Source organism: Dipodomys ordii, unplaced genomic scaffold (genome assembly GCF_000151885.1).
Source record: "Dipodomys ordii isolate 6190 unplaced genomic scaffold, Dord_2.0 Scaffold5, whole genome shotgun sequence".
NCBI classification, from domain to species: Eukaryota; Metazoa; Chordata; class Mammalia; order Rodentia; family Heteromyidae; genus Dipodomys; species Dipodomys ordii.
In genome coordinates this window covers 27,609,368-27,625,354 of record NW_012267221.1, presented here as the reverse complement: position 1 = coordinate 27,625,354, position 15,987 = coordinate 27,609,368, and the positions used below count along the sequence as shown (strand labels likewise).

At 39.6% G+C, this 15,987-nt stretch overlaps 1 protein-coding gene across 1 annotated transcript in view; it reads left to right on the top strand.

Annotated features, from left to right (window-relative positions):
- The window catches only part of Ttn (titin), a 281,635-nt gene that overhangs the window by 211,544 nt on the left and 54,104 nt on the right, over positions 1-15,987 (top strand). Inside the window, exons 246-268 of the mRNA XM_013027532.1 lie at positions 964-1,266; positions 2,004-2,306; positions 2,407-2,688; positions 2,784-3,083; positions 3,175-3,477; positions 3,565-3,873; positions 3,991-4,272; positions 4,371-4,670; positions 4,754-5,047; positions 5,138-8,104; positions 8,400-8,720; positions 8,821-9,105; positions 9,205-9,504; positions 9,806-10,108; positions 10,474-10,749; positions 10,846-11,145; positions 11,231-11,533; positions 12,095-12,394; positions 13,212-13,499; positions 13,815-14,111; positions 14,194-14,496; positions 14,601-14,906; positions 15,686-15,973. Of these exons, the coding sequence (XP_012882986.1) occupies positions 964-1,266; positions 2,004-2,306; positions 2,407-2,688; positions 2,784-3,083; positions 3,175-3,477; positions 3,565-3,873; positions 3,991-4,272; positions 4,371-4,670; positions 4,754-5,047; positions 5,138-8,104; positions 8,400-8,720; positions 8,821-9,105; positions 9,205-9,504; positions 9,806-10,108; positions 10,474-10,749; positions 10,846-11,145; positions 11,231-11,533; positions 12,095-12,394; positions 13,212-13,499; positions 13,815-14,111; positions 14,194-14,496; positions 14,601-14,906; positions 15,686-15,973 (9,513 nt within the window). The remainder of the gene's footprint in view (positions 1-963; positions 1,267-2,003; positions 2,307-2,406; positions 2,689-2,783; positions 3,084-3,174; positions 3,478-3,564; positions 3,874-3,990; positions 4,273-4,370; positions 4,671-4,753; positions 5,048-5,137; positions 8,105-8,399; positions 8,721-8,820; positions 9,106-9,204; positions 9,505-9,805; positions 10,109-10,473; positions 10,750-10,845; positions 11,146-11,230; positions 11,534-12,094; positions 12,395-13,211; positions 13,500-13,814; positions 14,112-14,193; positions 14,497-14,600; positions 14,907-15,685; positions 15,974-15,987) is intronic.

The following is a 15,987-nucleotide window of genomic DNA, read 5'->3' as shown; positions in this document are numbered from 1 at the left end:
AAAACCTCTTTGAGGGCTTCAGTATTCTAGTTGAAGAGAAACATAATTTTTGGTTACCACTATTGCATTTCTAGTTACCAAACATAAAGTTGAACTCCAGAGGAATGTATGCTTCTTCTTAGCTGTTTTAGTTTAGTTATGTGCTCAGAAAGTAAATTCTAATGCTAGAGCTTACGACTCCAGGCACAGCCATTCTCCAGACAACCATAGTGTCAGTGTATCAACAGTCAGTCCTCCATTAATTTAAGTAATATAATAATGACATAAAGGAAAATATTTCATTCAGCAATAGTTCCAAGTTCCTAAACACTTTTACTCCTAAACAAATGTTACTTTAATTGGATAACTGGTGTGTTTTCACATTAAGATTGTAACCTCACAGTTTTCTCCTAAGAACTGTGATCATGATCTCTTATACCCTCATTGAGTCAGTAGTCACTGCACACACACAAAACCCTCCCCCTCTTTCCTTCTTAGAAGAAGACACAAAAAGTACTTATGCCTGTCTGTACCACTGCTGCCTCCCATCAAACTCATTGGTTTTTGTGAGCATTTTATTTTCCCTTCAGCATCTAATAAAACCATGGCAATTAATTGTCAACCTTACTACTTCATTTAAAAATATGGTTGTGCCAGGTGCAGTAGTATATATCTCTAATTTTAGCTACTTTGGAATTTGATACAAGAAAATCCTGAGTTTGAGGCCAGACTGGTCAATATAGTGAAACTCTGACTCAAAAAATAGATAGATAGATAGATAGATAGATAGATAGATAGATAGATAGATAGATAGATAGATAGATAGATAGATAATAGATAGATAGAGATAGTAAGAGGAGAAAACTAATATAATAAACACAAAACCTTATTTCTACACAACCACATTTTGTCTCCATTTTTAAAACCTAGAGTAGCATAGGCAACATAGACAAACAGCTTGAATTCTTTTCCTCTTGTCTCCAGATGTTCCAGGTCCTGTTGGAATACCATTCCTATCTGACAACCTAACCAATGATTCCTGCAAATTGACATGGTTTTCTCCAGAAGATGATGGAGGCTCTCCAATCACCAATTATGTTATTGAAAAGCGAGAAGCTGACCGCAGAGCATGGACCCCAGTCACATGCACAGTTACCCGTCAGAATGCCACTGTCCAGGGTCTTATTCAAGGAAAATCTTACTTTTTCCGAATAGCAGCTGAAAATAGTATTGGCATGGGCCCATTTGTTGAGACACCAAATGCACTTGTCATCAGAGATCCAATAAGTAAGCACAATTCATACCAAGTTATTTACAATTACTTCTATCTTTATTTATTGACAAACTAAGGGAGAAAGTAGGGAAGAGAATGAATTCATAATATGTATATTCTATGAAATTAGGGATAAGTGGGGTTGGGAGGGATGGAGGAGAACAATGAAAGGTGTGACATGCATTGTACTCAAACCTCTTCAGGTTATATATATTATATATATAATATCTAATTATATATCATTATAACCTCTTAAAAACTACTTGAAGATCATTTTAAAAATTAAAAAGCAGTGATGAACACTTAAAATGACTGTAGTTACAAAATATAAATATAGGCCATACATTTTGCTGACTCGCCAGACATTTATTAGGCTATTGCTCGGTGTCTGGTTTCATGGTATTTGAATGGTCATTGTAAAACATATAATTAGAATATACACACTTCATAAAATTCCTTACATGTTTACTACACTGAATTTATTTAATTTCCTACCCAGTGGCATAAGCAGACACCTAATTATTCTGAAACTGCCAACTCCAAAGACCTCCCCTAAATTATTCTCAATGAACCTCTATTTCTTCATCTGGCAATTGAGGAAATTAGATTGTATTTGGTCCCTTTCAACCTTGATATTTCCATAAAAGGATCAACTTTGCTGCTTATTGAAGCCAATAGTTAAAATGGGATTGGCTAAAGAAATATTTACTACATTCTTAATATGACACTTTTTTTCACTCTATACCTGCAGCGGTACCAGAGCGTCCTGAAGACTTGGAAGTAAAAGAAGTGACTAAAAACACTGTAAGTCTAACATGGAATCCTCCAAAATATGATGGCGGATCAGAAATTATTAACTATGTCCTAGAAAGTCGGCTCATTGGAACAGAGAAGTTCCACAAGGTTACAAATGACAACTTGCTTAACAGAAAATATACTGTTAAAGGCTTAAAAGAAGGAGATACATATGAATATCGTGTCAGTGCTGTCAATATTGTTGGACAAGGGAAGCCATCATTTTGCACTAAGCCAATCACTTGCAAGGATGAGCTAGGTATGTAGTAACTACAGTTTATACCTTGAAAACTTATACATATATTTGTAGTTTCCATAAAACAGTAAAAATGGCTCACCTTCATAATTATATATTTTAGCTCCCCCAACACTTGACCTTGACTTCAGAGACAAGCTCACAGTTCGAGTGGGTGAAGCTTTTGCCCTCACTGGCCGTTACTCAGGCAAGCCAAAGCCTAAAGTTAGCTGGTTCAAAGATGAAGCTGATGTGCTAGAAGATGATCGCACTCACATAAAGACCACCCCAACAACACTTTCTCTAGAGAAGACCAAGTCCAAGCGTTCCGATTCTGGAAAATACTGTGTCGTTGTGGAGAACAGTACAGGCTCCAGGAAAGGCTTCTGTCAAGTTAATGTTGTTGGTAAGTATTACTGAGCAAGAATAATAACCTTCTGTCCTTTCAGAAACCAAAGTGGAAATAATGGTTTGTGTTCTGATTTTTTTTCTTTCCTACAGATCGCCCTGGACCACCAGTAGGACCTGTTGTTTTTGATGAAGTAACCAAAGATTACATGGTCATCTCATGGAAGCCACCTTTAGATGATGGAGGAAGTGAAATCACCAATTATATTATTGAGAAGAAGGAGTTGGGTAAAGATGTTTGGATGCCTGTGACTTCTGCCAGTGCTAAAACAACATGCAAAGTTCCTAAACTGCTTGAAGGAAAAGATTACATTTTCCGGATACATGCTGAAAACCTGTATGGAGTAAGTGATCCTCTGGTGTCAGATTCGATGAAAGCCAAAGACCGTTTCAGTACGTATGATATTATTTCTCAGAAATTCAATGTTTGATATAATTTAAAAGGAAGAATTAAACTTCTAAAACATTTTGCTAACACTCATAGGGGTTCCTGATGCACCTGATCAGCCAGTTGTTACAGAAGTCACCAAAGACTCTGCCTTAGTAACCTGGAACAAGCCACATGATGGTGGAAAGCCCATCACAAACTACATCCTAGAAAAGAGAGAAACTATGTCAAAACGATGGGTTAGAGTCACCAAAGAAGCCATCCATCCATACACAAAATTTAGGGTTCCTGATCTTCTAGAAGGATGCCAGTATGAATTCAGGGTGTCCGCAGAAAATGAAATTGGTATTGGAGATCCAAGCCCACCATCTAAACCAGTCTTCGCTAGAGATCCAATTGGTATAGTATTGAAGCACTTATTCTGCTTGCATATTATCCACTTTCTTTTCAGCTAGATCCTAAGTATGTTTTTCTTTCATTGTATAGCTAAACCTAGTCCACCTGTTAATCCTGAAGCAATAGATACAACATGTAATTCAGTTGATCTCACTTGGCAACCACCACGTCATGATGGTGGGAGCAAGATATTGGGTTATATTGTTGAGTACCAGAAAGTTGGAGATGAAGACTGGAGAAGAGCCAACCACACCCCTGAGTCATGCCCTGAAACTAAATACAAGGTCACTGGTCTTCGGGATGGTCAAACCTATAAATTCCGAGTTCTGGCAGTCAATGAAGCTGGTGAGTCAGATCCAGCTCATGTTCCAGAGCCAGTCCTTGTAAAAGACAGACTTGGTGAGTAAATGTTTCTATCTGCATTTTCAAGGGAACAAGGTGTCTAATGATGGTTGTATGCACTTAAGTGTAGTGAACATTAAAGTTCAAATCTGAATGCACTATTCTTCATTCTAGAACCCCCTGAGTTGATCCTTGATGCTAACATGGCAAGAGAACAACATATTAAAGTTGGTGATACTCTGAGACTTAGTGCCATCATTAAAGGCGTGCCATTCCCAAAAGTAACCTGGAACAAAGAAGACAAAGAGGCTCCAACTAAAGCACGAATTGATGTTACTCCAGTTGGTAGCAAGCTTGAAATCCGTAATGCTGCCCATGAAGATGGTGGAATTTATTCCTTAACAGTGGAGAATCCAGCTGGCTCAAAAACTGTCTCAGTGAAAGTACTTGTGTTAGGTAAGAAATTTTAAATTTATGTCATTGCAATACATTATAGTACACAGTTTCCTCTTATCTAGATTAAACTGCTTGTATAACTACTTAATATTTTTCAGATAAACCTGGGCCACCAAGAGATCTGGAAGTCAGTGAAATTAGAAAAGATTCTTGTTACCTTACTTGGAAGGAGCCACTGGACGATGGTGGTTCTGTTGTAACAAATTATGTGGTTGAGAGGAAGGATGTTGCTAGTGCCCAGTGGTCACCTCTTTCAACTACATCAAAGAAAAAGAGTCACATGGCCAAACACCTCACTGAAGGCAATCAGTATCTCTTCCGAGTAGCTGCTGAGAACCAATATGGACGGGGTCCTTTTGTTGAAACACCTAAACCCATCAAAGCTCTGGATCCTCTCCGTGAGTTGCTTTCTTTGGATACAAAAGAATGATTTGAATATTTGGGGGAATATTACTTATTCATTGTAACTTTTTTTTTAAAGATCCCCCGGGGCCACCCAAGGATTTACACCACGTAGATGTTGACAAGACTGAAGTCTCCCTGGTTTGGAATAAGCCAGATCGTGATGGTGGCTCTCCAATCACTGGCTATTTGGTGGAATATCAAGAAGAAGGTGCCCAGGACTGGACTAAGTTCAAGACTGTGAAAAACTTAGAATGTGTTGTTACAGGACTACAACAAGGAAAGACCTATAGATTCCGTGTAAAAGCTGAAAATATTGTGGGTCTTGGTCTCCCTGACACAACTATCCCAATAGAATGTCAAGAAAAATTGGGTAATTTGGGGGGCTGGCTTTTTTACATTCTTTCTTCTTATTCCTATTTTGAAAACCTCAAAATCTAATTTGTTCCTATTTGCTTCGCAGTGCCTCCATCTGTGGAACTGGATGTGAAGTTAATTGAAGGGCTGGTAGTAAAAGCTGGAACTACAGTCCGATTTCCTGCTATCATTAGAGGTGTACCTGTACCCACTGTGAAGTGGACAACCGATGGGAGTGAGATTAAAACAGATGAACACTACACAGTTGAAACTGACAACTTCTCTTCAGTACTTACCATTAAGAACTGTTTAAGGAAAGACACTGGAGAATACCAAATCACAGTTTCCAATGCAGCTGGTAGCAAAACAGTGCCCGTACATCTTACTGTGCTTGATGTTCCTGGCCCACCAACAGGTCCTATTAATATTCTGGATGTTACACCTGAGTACATGACTATCTCATGGCAGCCACCTAAGGATGATGGAGGAAGTCCTGTGATCAATTACATTGTTGAGAAGAAAGACACACGGAAAGACACATGGGGTGTTGTATCTTCTGGCAGTAGTAAACTGAAACTGAAAGTCCCACATCTGCAAAAGGGCTGTGAATATGTTTTCCGAGTCAGCGCAGAGAATAAGATGGGTGTTGGTCCTCCTCTTGATTCCATACCTACTGTTGCTAAGCATAAATTTAATCCTCCATCTCCTCCTGGTAAACCAGTGGTTACTGACATTACTGAAAATGCTGCAACAGTGTCTTGGACGCTGCCGAAGTCTGATGGTGGCAGTCCAATAACTGGTTACTATGTGGAACGTCGAGAAATAACCGGAAAGTGGGTGAGGGTCAACAAAACACCTATTGCTGACTTGAAGTTCAGAGTGACTGGACTCTATGACGGCAACACATATGAGTTTAGGGTTTTTGCTGAAAACCTTGCAGGACTAAGCAATCCATCCCCAAGTTCTGACCCAATAAAAGCTTGCCGACCTATTAAACCACCAGGACCACCCATTAATCCCAAACTGAAAGACAAGAGCAAAGAATCAGCTGACCTGGTGTGGACAAAGCCTCTCAGTGATGGGGGAAGCCCCATTCTAGGATATGTGGTTGAATGTCAGAAACCTGGCACAGCGCAATGGAGCAGGATCAATAAAGATGAACTCATTAGGCAGTGTGCCTTTAGGGTACCTGGACTCATTGAAGGAAACGAGTACAGGTTCCGTATCAAGGCAGCTAATATTGTGGGTGAGGGAGAACCAAGAGAACTAGCAGAATCTGTGATTGCAAAAGATATCCTTCATCCTCCAGAAGTCGAACTTGATGTTACTTGTCGTGACGTTATTACCGTTAGAGTGGGCCAAACTATCCGAATTCTTGCTCGAGTCAAAGGCAGACCCGAACCAGATATAACTTGGTCTAAGGAAGGCAAGGTATTGGTCCGAGATAAACGGGTTGACTTAATTCATGATCTGCCTCGAGTCGAGTTACAAATTAAAGAGGCTATTAGAGCTGATCATGGCAAATACATCATCTCAGCTAAGAACAGCAGTGGACATGCCCAGGGTTCAGCCATTGTTAATGTCCTTGACAGACCTGGGCCTTGCCAGAATTTGAAAGTTACCAATGTAACAAAAGAGAACTGTACAGTTTCTTGGGAAAATCCACTAGATAATGGTGGCTCTGAGATAACAAATTTCATAGTAGAATATCGTAAGCCAAACCAGAAAGGCTGGTCAATTGTTGCTTCGGATGTCACTAAGAGAATGGTCAAGGCCAACCTTTTAGCCAACAATGAGTACTATTTCCGAGTTTGTGCAGAGAATAAAGTAGGTGTTGGGCCAACCATTGAAACAAAAACTCCAATTCTGGCCATTAACCCCATTGACAGACCAGGTGAGCCTGAAAACCTCCATATTGCAGATAAAGGCAAGACATTTGTCTATCTAAAGTGGAGGCGGCCTGATTATGATGGTGGCAGCCCTAATCTCTCATATCATGTTGAGAGGAGGCTTAAAGGCTCTGCTGACTGGGAAAGAGTGCATAAAGGAAGCATTAAGGAAACCCACTATATGGTTGACAAATGTGTTGAAAATCAGATTTATGAGTTCAGAGTGCAAACAAAGAATGAGGGAGGAGAAAGTGATTGGGTAAGGACAGAGGAAGTTGTTGTGAAGGAAGACTTACAGAAACCTGTACTTGATCTGAAACTAAGTGGGGTGCTAACTGTCAAAGCAGGCGACACCATTAGACTTGAGGCAGGTGTGAGAGGCAAACCCTTTCCAGAAGTTGCATGGACTAAGGACAGAGATGCTACAGATTTGACAAGATCACCAAGAGTCAAGATTGATACCAGTGCTGATTCATCCAGATTCACTCTCACTAAAGCAAAGCGAAGTGATGGTGGGAAATATGTAATCACAGCAACTAACACAGCTGGCAGTTTTGTGGCTTATGCCACAGTCAATGTTTTAGATAAGCCTGGTCCCGTAAGAAATCTGAAAATTACTGATGTGAACAGTGATAGATGTACTGTTCGCTGGGATCCACCAGAAGATGATGGTGGCTGTGAAATCCAAAATTACATCCTAGAAAAATGTGAGAGCAAGCGTATGGTTTGGTCCACCTATTCTGCCAATGTCTTGACACCCAGTGCTACAGTAACTCGTCTCATAGAAGGAAATGAATATATTTTTAGAGTCCGTGCAGAAAATAAAATAGGTACAGGGCCTCCAACCGAAAGCAAACCAGTCATAGCAAAAACCAAGTATGACAGACCTGGCCGCCCTGATCCTCCAGAAGTCACTAAAGTTAGTAAAGAAGAAATGACTGTTGTTTGGAATGCACCTGAATATGATGGTGGGAAGTCTATCACAGGATATTATTTGGAGAAAAAGGAAAAACATGCAGTAAGATGGGTACCTGTTAACAAGAGTGCAATCCCAGAGAGACGTCTCAAAGTACAGAATCTCCTCCCAGGACATGAATACCAGTTCCGTGTCAAGGCAGAAAATGAAATTGGAATTGGAGAGCCAAGCTTACCATCAAGACCAGTGGTGGCTAAAGACCCCATAGGTAGGAAGTTCTTGTCTTTTTTTGATAGTATATCAATTCTTCTTTGACACATAGAAGTTTTAGATATTTTAACCATTATTTCTCTTAAAAGACTTTTTGCCAAATTACAAAAAAAATGTATAACCAAGGATAGATTTGAATTTTTATAAAGAAAATATTTATGAAGAAAAATGAGCTCTCAGTCATTGAGAAAGTAGATGACCTATCTTTGATTAATTAAGGATCAAGCTCACAACATTTATACTATCACTAGATGGAGTTAGTAATGTATACATTTATTTTTGTGTATTCTCAGAACCACCTGGTCCACCAACCAATTTCAAAGTGGTTGATACAACTAAAAATTCCATAACTCTTGGTTGGGGAAAACCAGTCTATGATGGTGGTGCACCAATAATTGGATACGTTGTGGAAATGAGACCAAAAATAGCAGATGCATCACCTAACGAAGGCTGGAAAAGATGCAATGCTGCAGCACAACTTGTTCGCATGGAATTTACTGTGACCAGCTTGGATGAAAACCAGGAATATGAGTTCAGGGTATGTGCCCAAAACCAGGTTGGCATTGGGCGCCCTGCAGAACTAAAGGAAGCTATCAAGCCTAAAGAAATCCTTGGTGAGGCTCTCCTTTTGCCCTTGATTTGTTCACATTTCAATTATCCTATGCTTTCCCCCATGTTATAAATGTCAACTAATGACCTTAATAAAATTTCTAGAACCTCCGGAGATTGACTTGGATGCCAGCATGAGAAAACTGGTCACTGTGAGAGCAGGATGCCCTATTCGACTATTTGCAATAGTGAGAGGGCGACCAGCCCCCAAAGTCACTTGGCGAAAAGTGGGTATTGATAATGTAGTCAGAAAAGGACAGGTGGATCTGGTTGATACTATGGCCTTCCTTGTCATCCCCAATTCTACCCGTGATGACTCAGGAAAATACTCCTTGACCCTTGTGAATCCAGCAGGAGAAAAGGCTGTATTTGTGAACGTCAGAGTGTTAGGTGGGTAACTTAAAAGTTTCGCCCTATCCCTATAAAAACAAATTCATTATTAAGAAGGCTAAATGAGACATGTGCATCTGATTCTCTGGTGCCTTACAGATACTCCTGGACCTGTATCAAATTTACAAGTTTCTGATGTCACTAAAACATCTTGCCATGTGTCCTGGGCCCCTCCTGAAAATGATGGTGGGAGCCAAGTGACACATTATATTGTGGAGAAACGTGAGGCTGAGAGAAAGACATGGTCCGTTGTTACCCCAGAAGTTAAGAAAACAAGCTTCAATGTAACCAACCTTGTTCCTGGGAATGAGTATTTCTTCAGAGTAACTGCTGTCAATGAGTATGGACCTGGGGTCCCAACAGACATACCCAAACCAGTGCTTGCATCAGATCCTCTAAGTAAGTAATCCCCCTTCTTTCTCTTATTTCCAGTCCCCTACCTTAGCATGGTGTAGACACCAACATCATTGGAATCTACTACTGGAAGGGACTGACAATGCAGTAGAAGCCCTAATAGAACAATAGTTGCCTAGCCCTGTCCTGAAAGACAATTCACTTCAATCTGCCTCATCATATGCTTTTTACTTTCAGTGTCTTAGACTTTAGGCTTCCTACCCTTTGAGGCAAATACATACTAAATCTCTTTGTAAACAGAGAACATGTGAGTAAATTACTTTATAATCATGGTTTTTTTTTCTAGGTGAGCCAGATCCCCCAAGAAAACTAGAAGTGACTGAAATGACAAAGAACAGTGCAACATTAGCCTGGCTTCCTCCCCTGCGTGATGGAGGTGCTAAAATTGATGGCTATATCATTAGCTACAGAGAAGAAGAGCAGCCTGCAGATCGCTGGACAGAGTACTCAGTGGTAAAAGATCTCAGCCTTGTTGTTACCGGCTTAAAGGAAGGAAAGAAATACAAATTTAGAGTAGCTGCCAGAAATTCTGTTGGTGTCAGCTTGCCAAGAGAAGCTGAAGGAGTATATGAAGCAAAAGAACAACTGTGTAAGTAATCGTTGCTTCATTTATATCATGTTGCGCTGAGAAATCTAGCCCCAGAAGTACTTGAAACCAGTAGAGAGCAGTGACTTTGCAGCACATTTGGTTTCACAACATTAGTAGACAAACTTCATATATACACACTGATGTATATAACTAAAAGAACTTTCTTAAAATAATACCTATCCTTAAATATGCTGCGTCTGATGGTCTTCTCTTCTTATCAAAATTTCCTTTAAAACTGCAGGCAATGGTACAAACATTAATTTAAACTCACCCATGGGTTACAACACACAACAAAATATTCCAGAATAGTTCCCCACCACAGAAAATGTGACTCCAACCCTAATCGGTCTTCATTTTATTTCTAGTGCCACCAAAGATCCTTATGCCAGAGCAAATTACTATCAAGGCTGGAAAGAAACTCCGAATCGAAGCCCATGTATATGGAAAGCCCAACCCCATCTGTAAATGGAAAAAGGGAGAGGATGAAGTTGTCACATCCAGCCACTTGGCAGTCCACAAAGCTGACAGTTCTTCAATTCTGATCATAAAAGATGTTACAAGGAAAGACAGTGGTTACTATAGCCTCACAGCAGAGAACAGCTCTGGAACAGACACTCAGAAAATCAAAGTGACAGTCATGGGTAGGTGACACACATGACCACCAAAATATGAACATGAGAAATATGTTTTCCTACTATACCTCTGTTCTCATTGTCCTTTCTTCTTGGTTCATGCAGATGCCCCTGGGCCCCCTCAGCCTCCATTCGACATTTCTGATATAGATGCTGATGCTTGCTCCCTGTCGTGGCACATTCCTCTGGAAGACGGAGGCAGTAACATCACCAATTACATAGTAGAGAAGTGTGACGTAAGCAGAGGGGACTGGGTCACGGCTCTTGCTTCAGTCACAAAAACTTCCTGCAGAGTTGGAAAACTGATCCCAGGCCAGGAATATATCTTCCGGGTCCGTGCTGAAAATCGATTTGGCATTTCTGAGCCTCTCACATCTCCAAAGATGCTTGCTAAGTTCCCATTTGGTATGTATGTCTTGAGAAACAAAAAGTTCAATTTTTTCTAAGTTGTTGCTTAAAGCACTGACATTTCTGTTATCTTCATCTCCAGGAGTTCCTAGTGAGCCAAAGAATGCACGAGTCACTAAAGTCAATAAGGATTGCATATTTGTTGCATGGGACAGACCAGACAGTGATGGAGGGAGCCCCATTACTGGTTACCTGATTGAACGCAAAGAAAGGAACAGTTTGCTCTGGGTGAAAGCAAATGATACTGTTGTCCGGTCAACTGAATACCCTTGTGCTGGCCTTGTAGAAGGTCTTGAGTATTCTTTCAGAATTTATGCCCTAAACAAAGCTGGATCAAGCCCACCCAGCAAACCAACAGAATATGTAACTGCAAGAATGCCAGTTGGTGAGTAATTGTTTTTAAGATTATAGATGCACATTTAAATCTTGGAGCCTCTGAAGATTCAGACTCTTACCAGGAAGAGGTACTACATGTAATTCTCTAGTCAGCAAATCACAAGCACAAGGATAATTAGTAAAACAAGATAACTGTCATCCTGTTGAGATTGCTAGTTGGCAGCAGGAGGGATGATGTTAAGAACTTCAAACTTCTGCCAGGTGCCAGTGGCTCACACAAGTAATCCTAGGTAATTCTAGCTGCTCAGGAGGCTGAGATCTGAGGATTGCAGTTCAAAGCCTGCCAGGGCAGGAAACTCCGTGAGACTCTATCTTCAATTAACCACCAGAAAACCAGAAGTGGCGCTGTGGCTCAAGTGGTAGAGGGCTAACCTTGAGCTGAAGGGCCCAGGGACAGCGTCCAGGCCCAGAGTTTAAGCCCCACAACAGACAAAAAGAGAAAGAAAAGAAAGAAGGAAGGAAGGAAAGAAGGGAAGGAAACAAAGGAAGAAGGAAAGGAAGAAAGAAAGTTCAAACTTCTGCTATTAATAACTATTTCTTTTGGTTTCAGATCCCCCTGGGAAACCTGAAGTTATTGATGTTACCAAGAACTCTGCATCCCTCATTTGGGCCCGTCCCAAGCATGATGGAGGCAGCAAAATTATTGGCTATTTTGTAGAAGCTTGCAAACTTCCAGGTGATAAGTGGGTGCGATGCAATAGTACACCTCACCAGATTCCCCAGGAAGAGTACACAGCTACTGGCTTAGAAGAGAATGCTCAGTATCAATTTAGAGCAATTGCCAAGACTGCTGTAAACATTAGCCAGCCTTCTGAGCCTTCTGATCCAGTGACTATCCTTGCAGAAAATGGTAAGATGCTGTTGAGTATTATAGTGTTAAGACGTACAGCATTCATGATGTCCATCGCTCCTCATTAAAAAAAAATAAAAGAATATTTTATATTTAATTTAATTTTTATATCTGATATAAAAATTAAAAGAATATTTAAACGATAAGTACTTTGTATACAAATTGTAATTAAGGAGAGTCTCAACACACTGAACTAAAGAGCAGGATACCAAACTGTGAGGATGGTACTCAACTCACATAAAGATGACAAAGAAGCTAAAGGTGATAGTGAAATTTTAGGAGTTAATCTAATCATGGAAATCTTTTTAACAATATCTTTAGGATTATTCCATTTTGAGATCACATCTTTGTTACTTTTATCATGAGTACATTGCTTTAAAAAATTCTGATCTTGATGGTTACAAGAAGGTGGGGCAGGGAAATGAACAAGGAAAAGATGTCAGGCAAAGGGTTAAAAGTCTCATAAGGAATACATTTTAGTTCAGAGAGCAGTGGCTCTAGTTAAAATTAGGTCAACATGGTTATGTCTTAAGATTGCCAAGACTAGATTTTAAATGGTCTAGCCACAAAAATAATGCTGAGTAGGTGAAGTGATTAATGTTAGATTAAATGCTCCATTATCATACATATACCAGAACATCACATTGTACTCTATAAACATATACATTTGCATGTTAGAAATAAAAAAGAATCTTATCCTTCTAAGAGACAAAACATGTTATTAACAAAATCTATATTGATTTGTTATATAAATTACTTGTGTTTTGTGTGTTTTTGTTTTATGCACATTGGGTCTTTTTATCTTATTACTTTCCAGTTCCTCCCAGGATAGAGTTAAGTGTGGATATGAAATCTTTGCTCACTGTGAAAGCTGGAACTAATGTTTGCTTGGATGCTACCGTCTTTGGTAAACCAATGCCAACAGTTTCTTGGAAGAAAGATGGCACTCCTATAAAACCAGCCGAAGGCATAAAGATGGCCATGAAGCGGAACCTGTGCACCTTAGAGCTATTCAGTGTGAACCGAAAGGACTCAGGAGATTATACTATTACTGCTGAAAATTCAAGTGGTTCCAAATCAGCCACCATTAAGCTTAAAGTATTAGGTAATTTAATTAGCTCAATAATATTTTACTTTAGTTAGCAGGATATGAAAAAACCTACAAAGTATATATCCTAATGTATATTTCCTAAACATAGAATTAATCTTATCAGAGACCAATAGTATTTCTGAGCTGAGAAGAATATTAAAGCTCACATATTCCAGTTAGCTAATAAGGAAACTAAGACCTTGAAGTGATGTTCAAGATCATACAGGAAATTAACAATATAGATATTGCGCCCAGGTCTCTCAACTTTTCTACTCTACACTCATTTCCCTTGTTATTGAAAGACTTCACTTTTGTTCCATATTCTTTCAGATAAACCAGGTCCTCCAGCATCTGTTAAAATCAACAAAATGTATGCAGATCGTGCAATGCTTTCTTGGGAGCCTCCTCTTGAAGATGGAGGCTCAGAAATCACCAACTATATTGTTGACAAACGTGAAACAAGCAGGCCTAACTGGGCTCAAGTCTCTGCTACTGTGCCCATCACCAGCTGTACTGTGGAGAAGCTCATAGAGGGTCATGAGTATCAGTTCCGTATCTGTGCTGAAAACAAATATGGAGTGGGTGATCCCATCTTCACTGAACCAGCAATTGCTAAAAACCCATACGGTAAGAACATTTTCTCTAGCTTTTCCTTTTCCTTCCTGCACCTTTGGGCTTGGGGACTTACCTTTTCACTCAATCTCTGCAGACCCACCTGGACGCTGTGATCCTCCTGTTATTAGCAACATAACCAAAGACCACATGACAGTCAGCTGGAAAGCCCCAGCCAATGATGGTGGCTCACCTATCACTGGATATTTAGTTGAAAAGCGGGAAACTCAGGCACTTAACTGGACTAAGGTCAACAGAAAACCAGTTATAGAAAGAACTATAAAAGCAACAGGTCTCCAAGAAGGCACTGAATATGAGTTCCGAGTTACAGCTATCAACAAAGCTGGACCAGGCAAACCCAGTGATGCATCCAAAGCTGCTTATGCTCAGGATCCTCTGTGTAAGTTTTTATCAAAGAGTTCCATCCTGTGTGTTATAATTAGCATTACTTAGCAAGGATTCTAGTTTTCATTAAAACTGTCTCCTATCATTTTTTCTTCTCAGATCCTCCTGGCCCACCAGCTTTCCCTAAAGTATATGATACAACCCATAGCTCCGTGAGTTTATCTTGGGGCAAGCCAGCTTTTGATGGTGGTAGCCCTATCATTGGTTATCTTGTTGAAGTAAAACGAGCTGACTCTGATCACTGGGTGAGGTGCAACTTACCAGAGAAGCTACAGAAAACTCGCTTTGAGGTTACTGGCCTGATAGAAAACACAGAATATCAATTCCGAGTCTACGCTGTGAATAAGATAGGATACAGTGACCCCAGTGATGTGCCAGATAAACACTGCCCCAAGGATATCTTAAGTAAGTATTAGCAGTATTAGTCATAGTCTAAGAGAGAGAATAAACCTCCTTATGGATATGTATTCATGCACAAGCTGTGGAATTCGTTACTCCTGGAATCCATTTTAGAAGAGCTGGGTTGGTATGTCATGATATAACAGTGATATGTGGGTTTCAGAAGTGTCTCTTATATACATAAAACTTTTATGTCTTCAAAAGAATTATGGAATACAGTAATTTTATCCTGAGAATAAAGAGGGTTTTTTTAATTGAACTCAGTAATGAGCTTATTCATTATTCTAGATTTAATCTAGAATAGTCCATAACTCTAACTGGCAGGCGCTCCATCTTAAGTTCCCTTCCCCCTATTTCTTTAGTTCATATACTTTCCATAAACATTCTCTACTTTAAAAAAAATACTTTGCATTATGTTTTAACCACCATTACTTTCCCTCCTACACTGGAAGATAGACAAAGACCAATCATCTACATTGAGTTTGTGTGTGTGTGTGTGTGTGTGTGTGTGTGTGTGTGGACTTTGAATGTATAAAAGGTTTATGAGAAGACACATTCATCCTCCAATGAATACATGGTTCAGTCTAAAACATCCTGGAAAATGGGAAGATCAACATTGGTATAGAATCTTGAATTAATTTTGAGGATTATATTTAGGGTATTTTTAAAGAACAAATAATGGGTTTTAAAAAGGAAATATATTTTAGAATTGATAAGGCTAGTCCTTAGAAATACATTTGAGCATTAAATTTTTATTGCTCTTTCTTTACCCCAAAATTAAATAGTTCCACCGGAAGGAGAACTTGATGCTGAGTTAAGGAAAACACTTATACTACGTGCTGGTGTTACAATGAGACTGTACGTACCAGTCAAAGGACGCCCACCTCCGAAGATTACTTGGTCCAAACCAAATGTTAACTTAAGAGAAAGGATTGGACTGGACATAAAGTCAACTGACTTTGACACTTTCTTGCGCTGTGAAAATGTGAATAAATACGATGCAGGAAAATATATCTTAACCCTGGAGAACAGCTGTGGTAAAAAGGAATACACCATTGTAGTAAAAGTACTTGGTAAGTCTACTTGG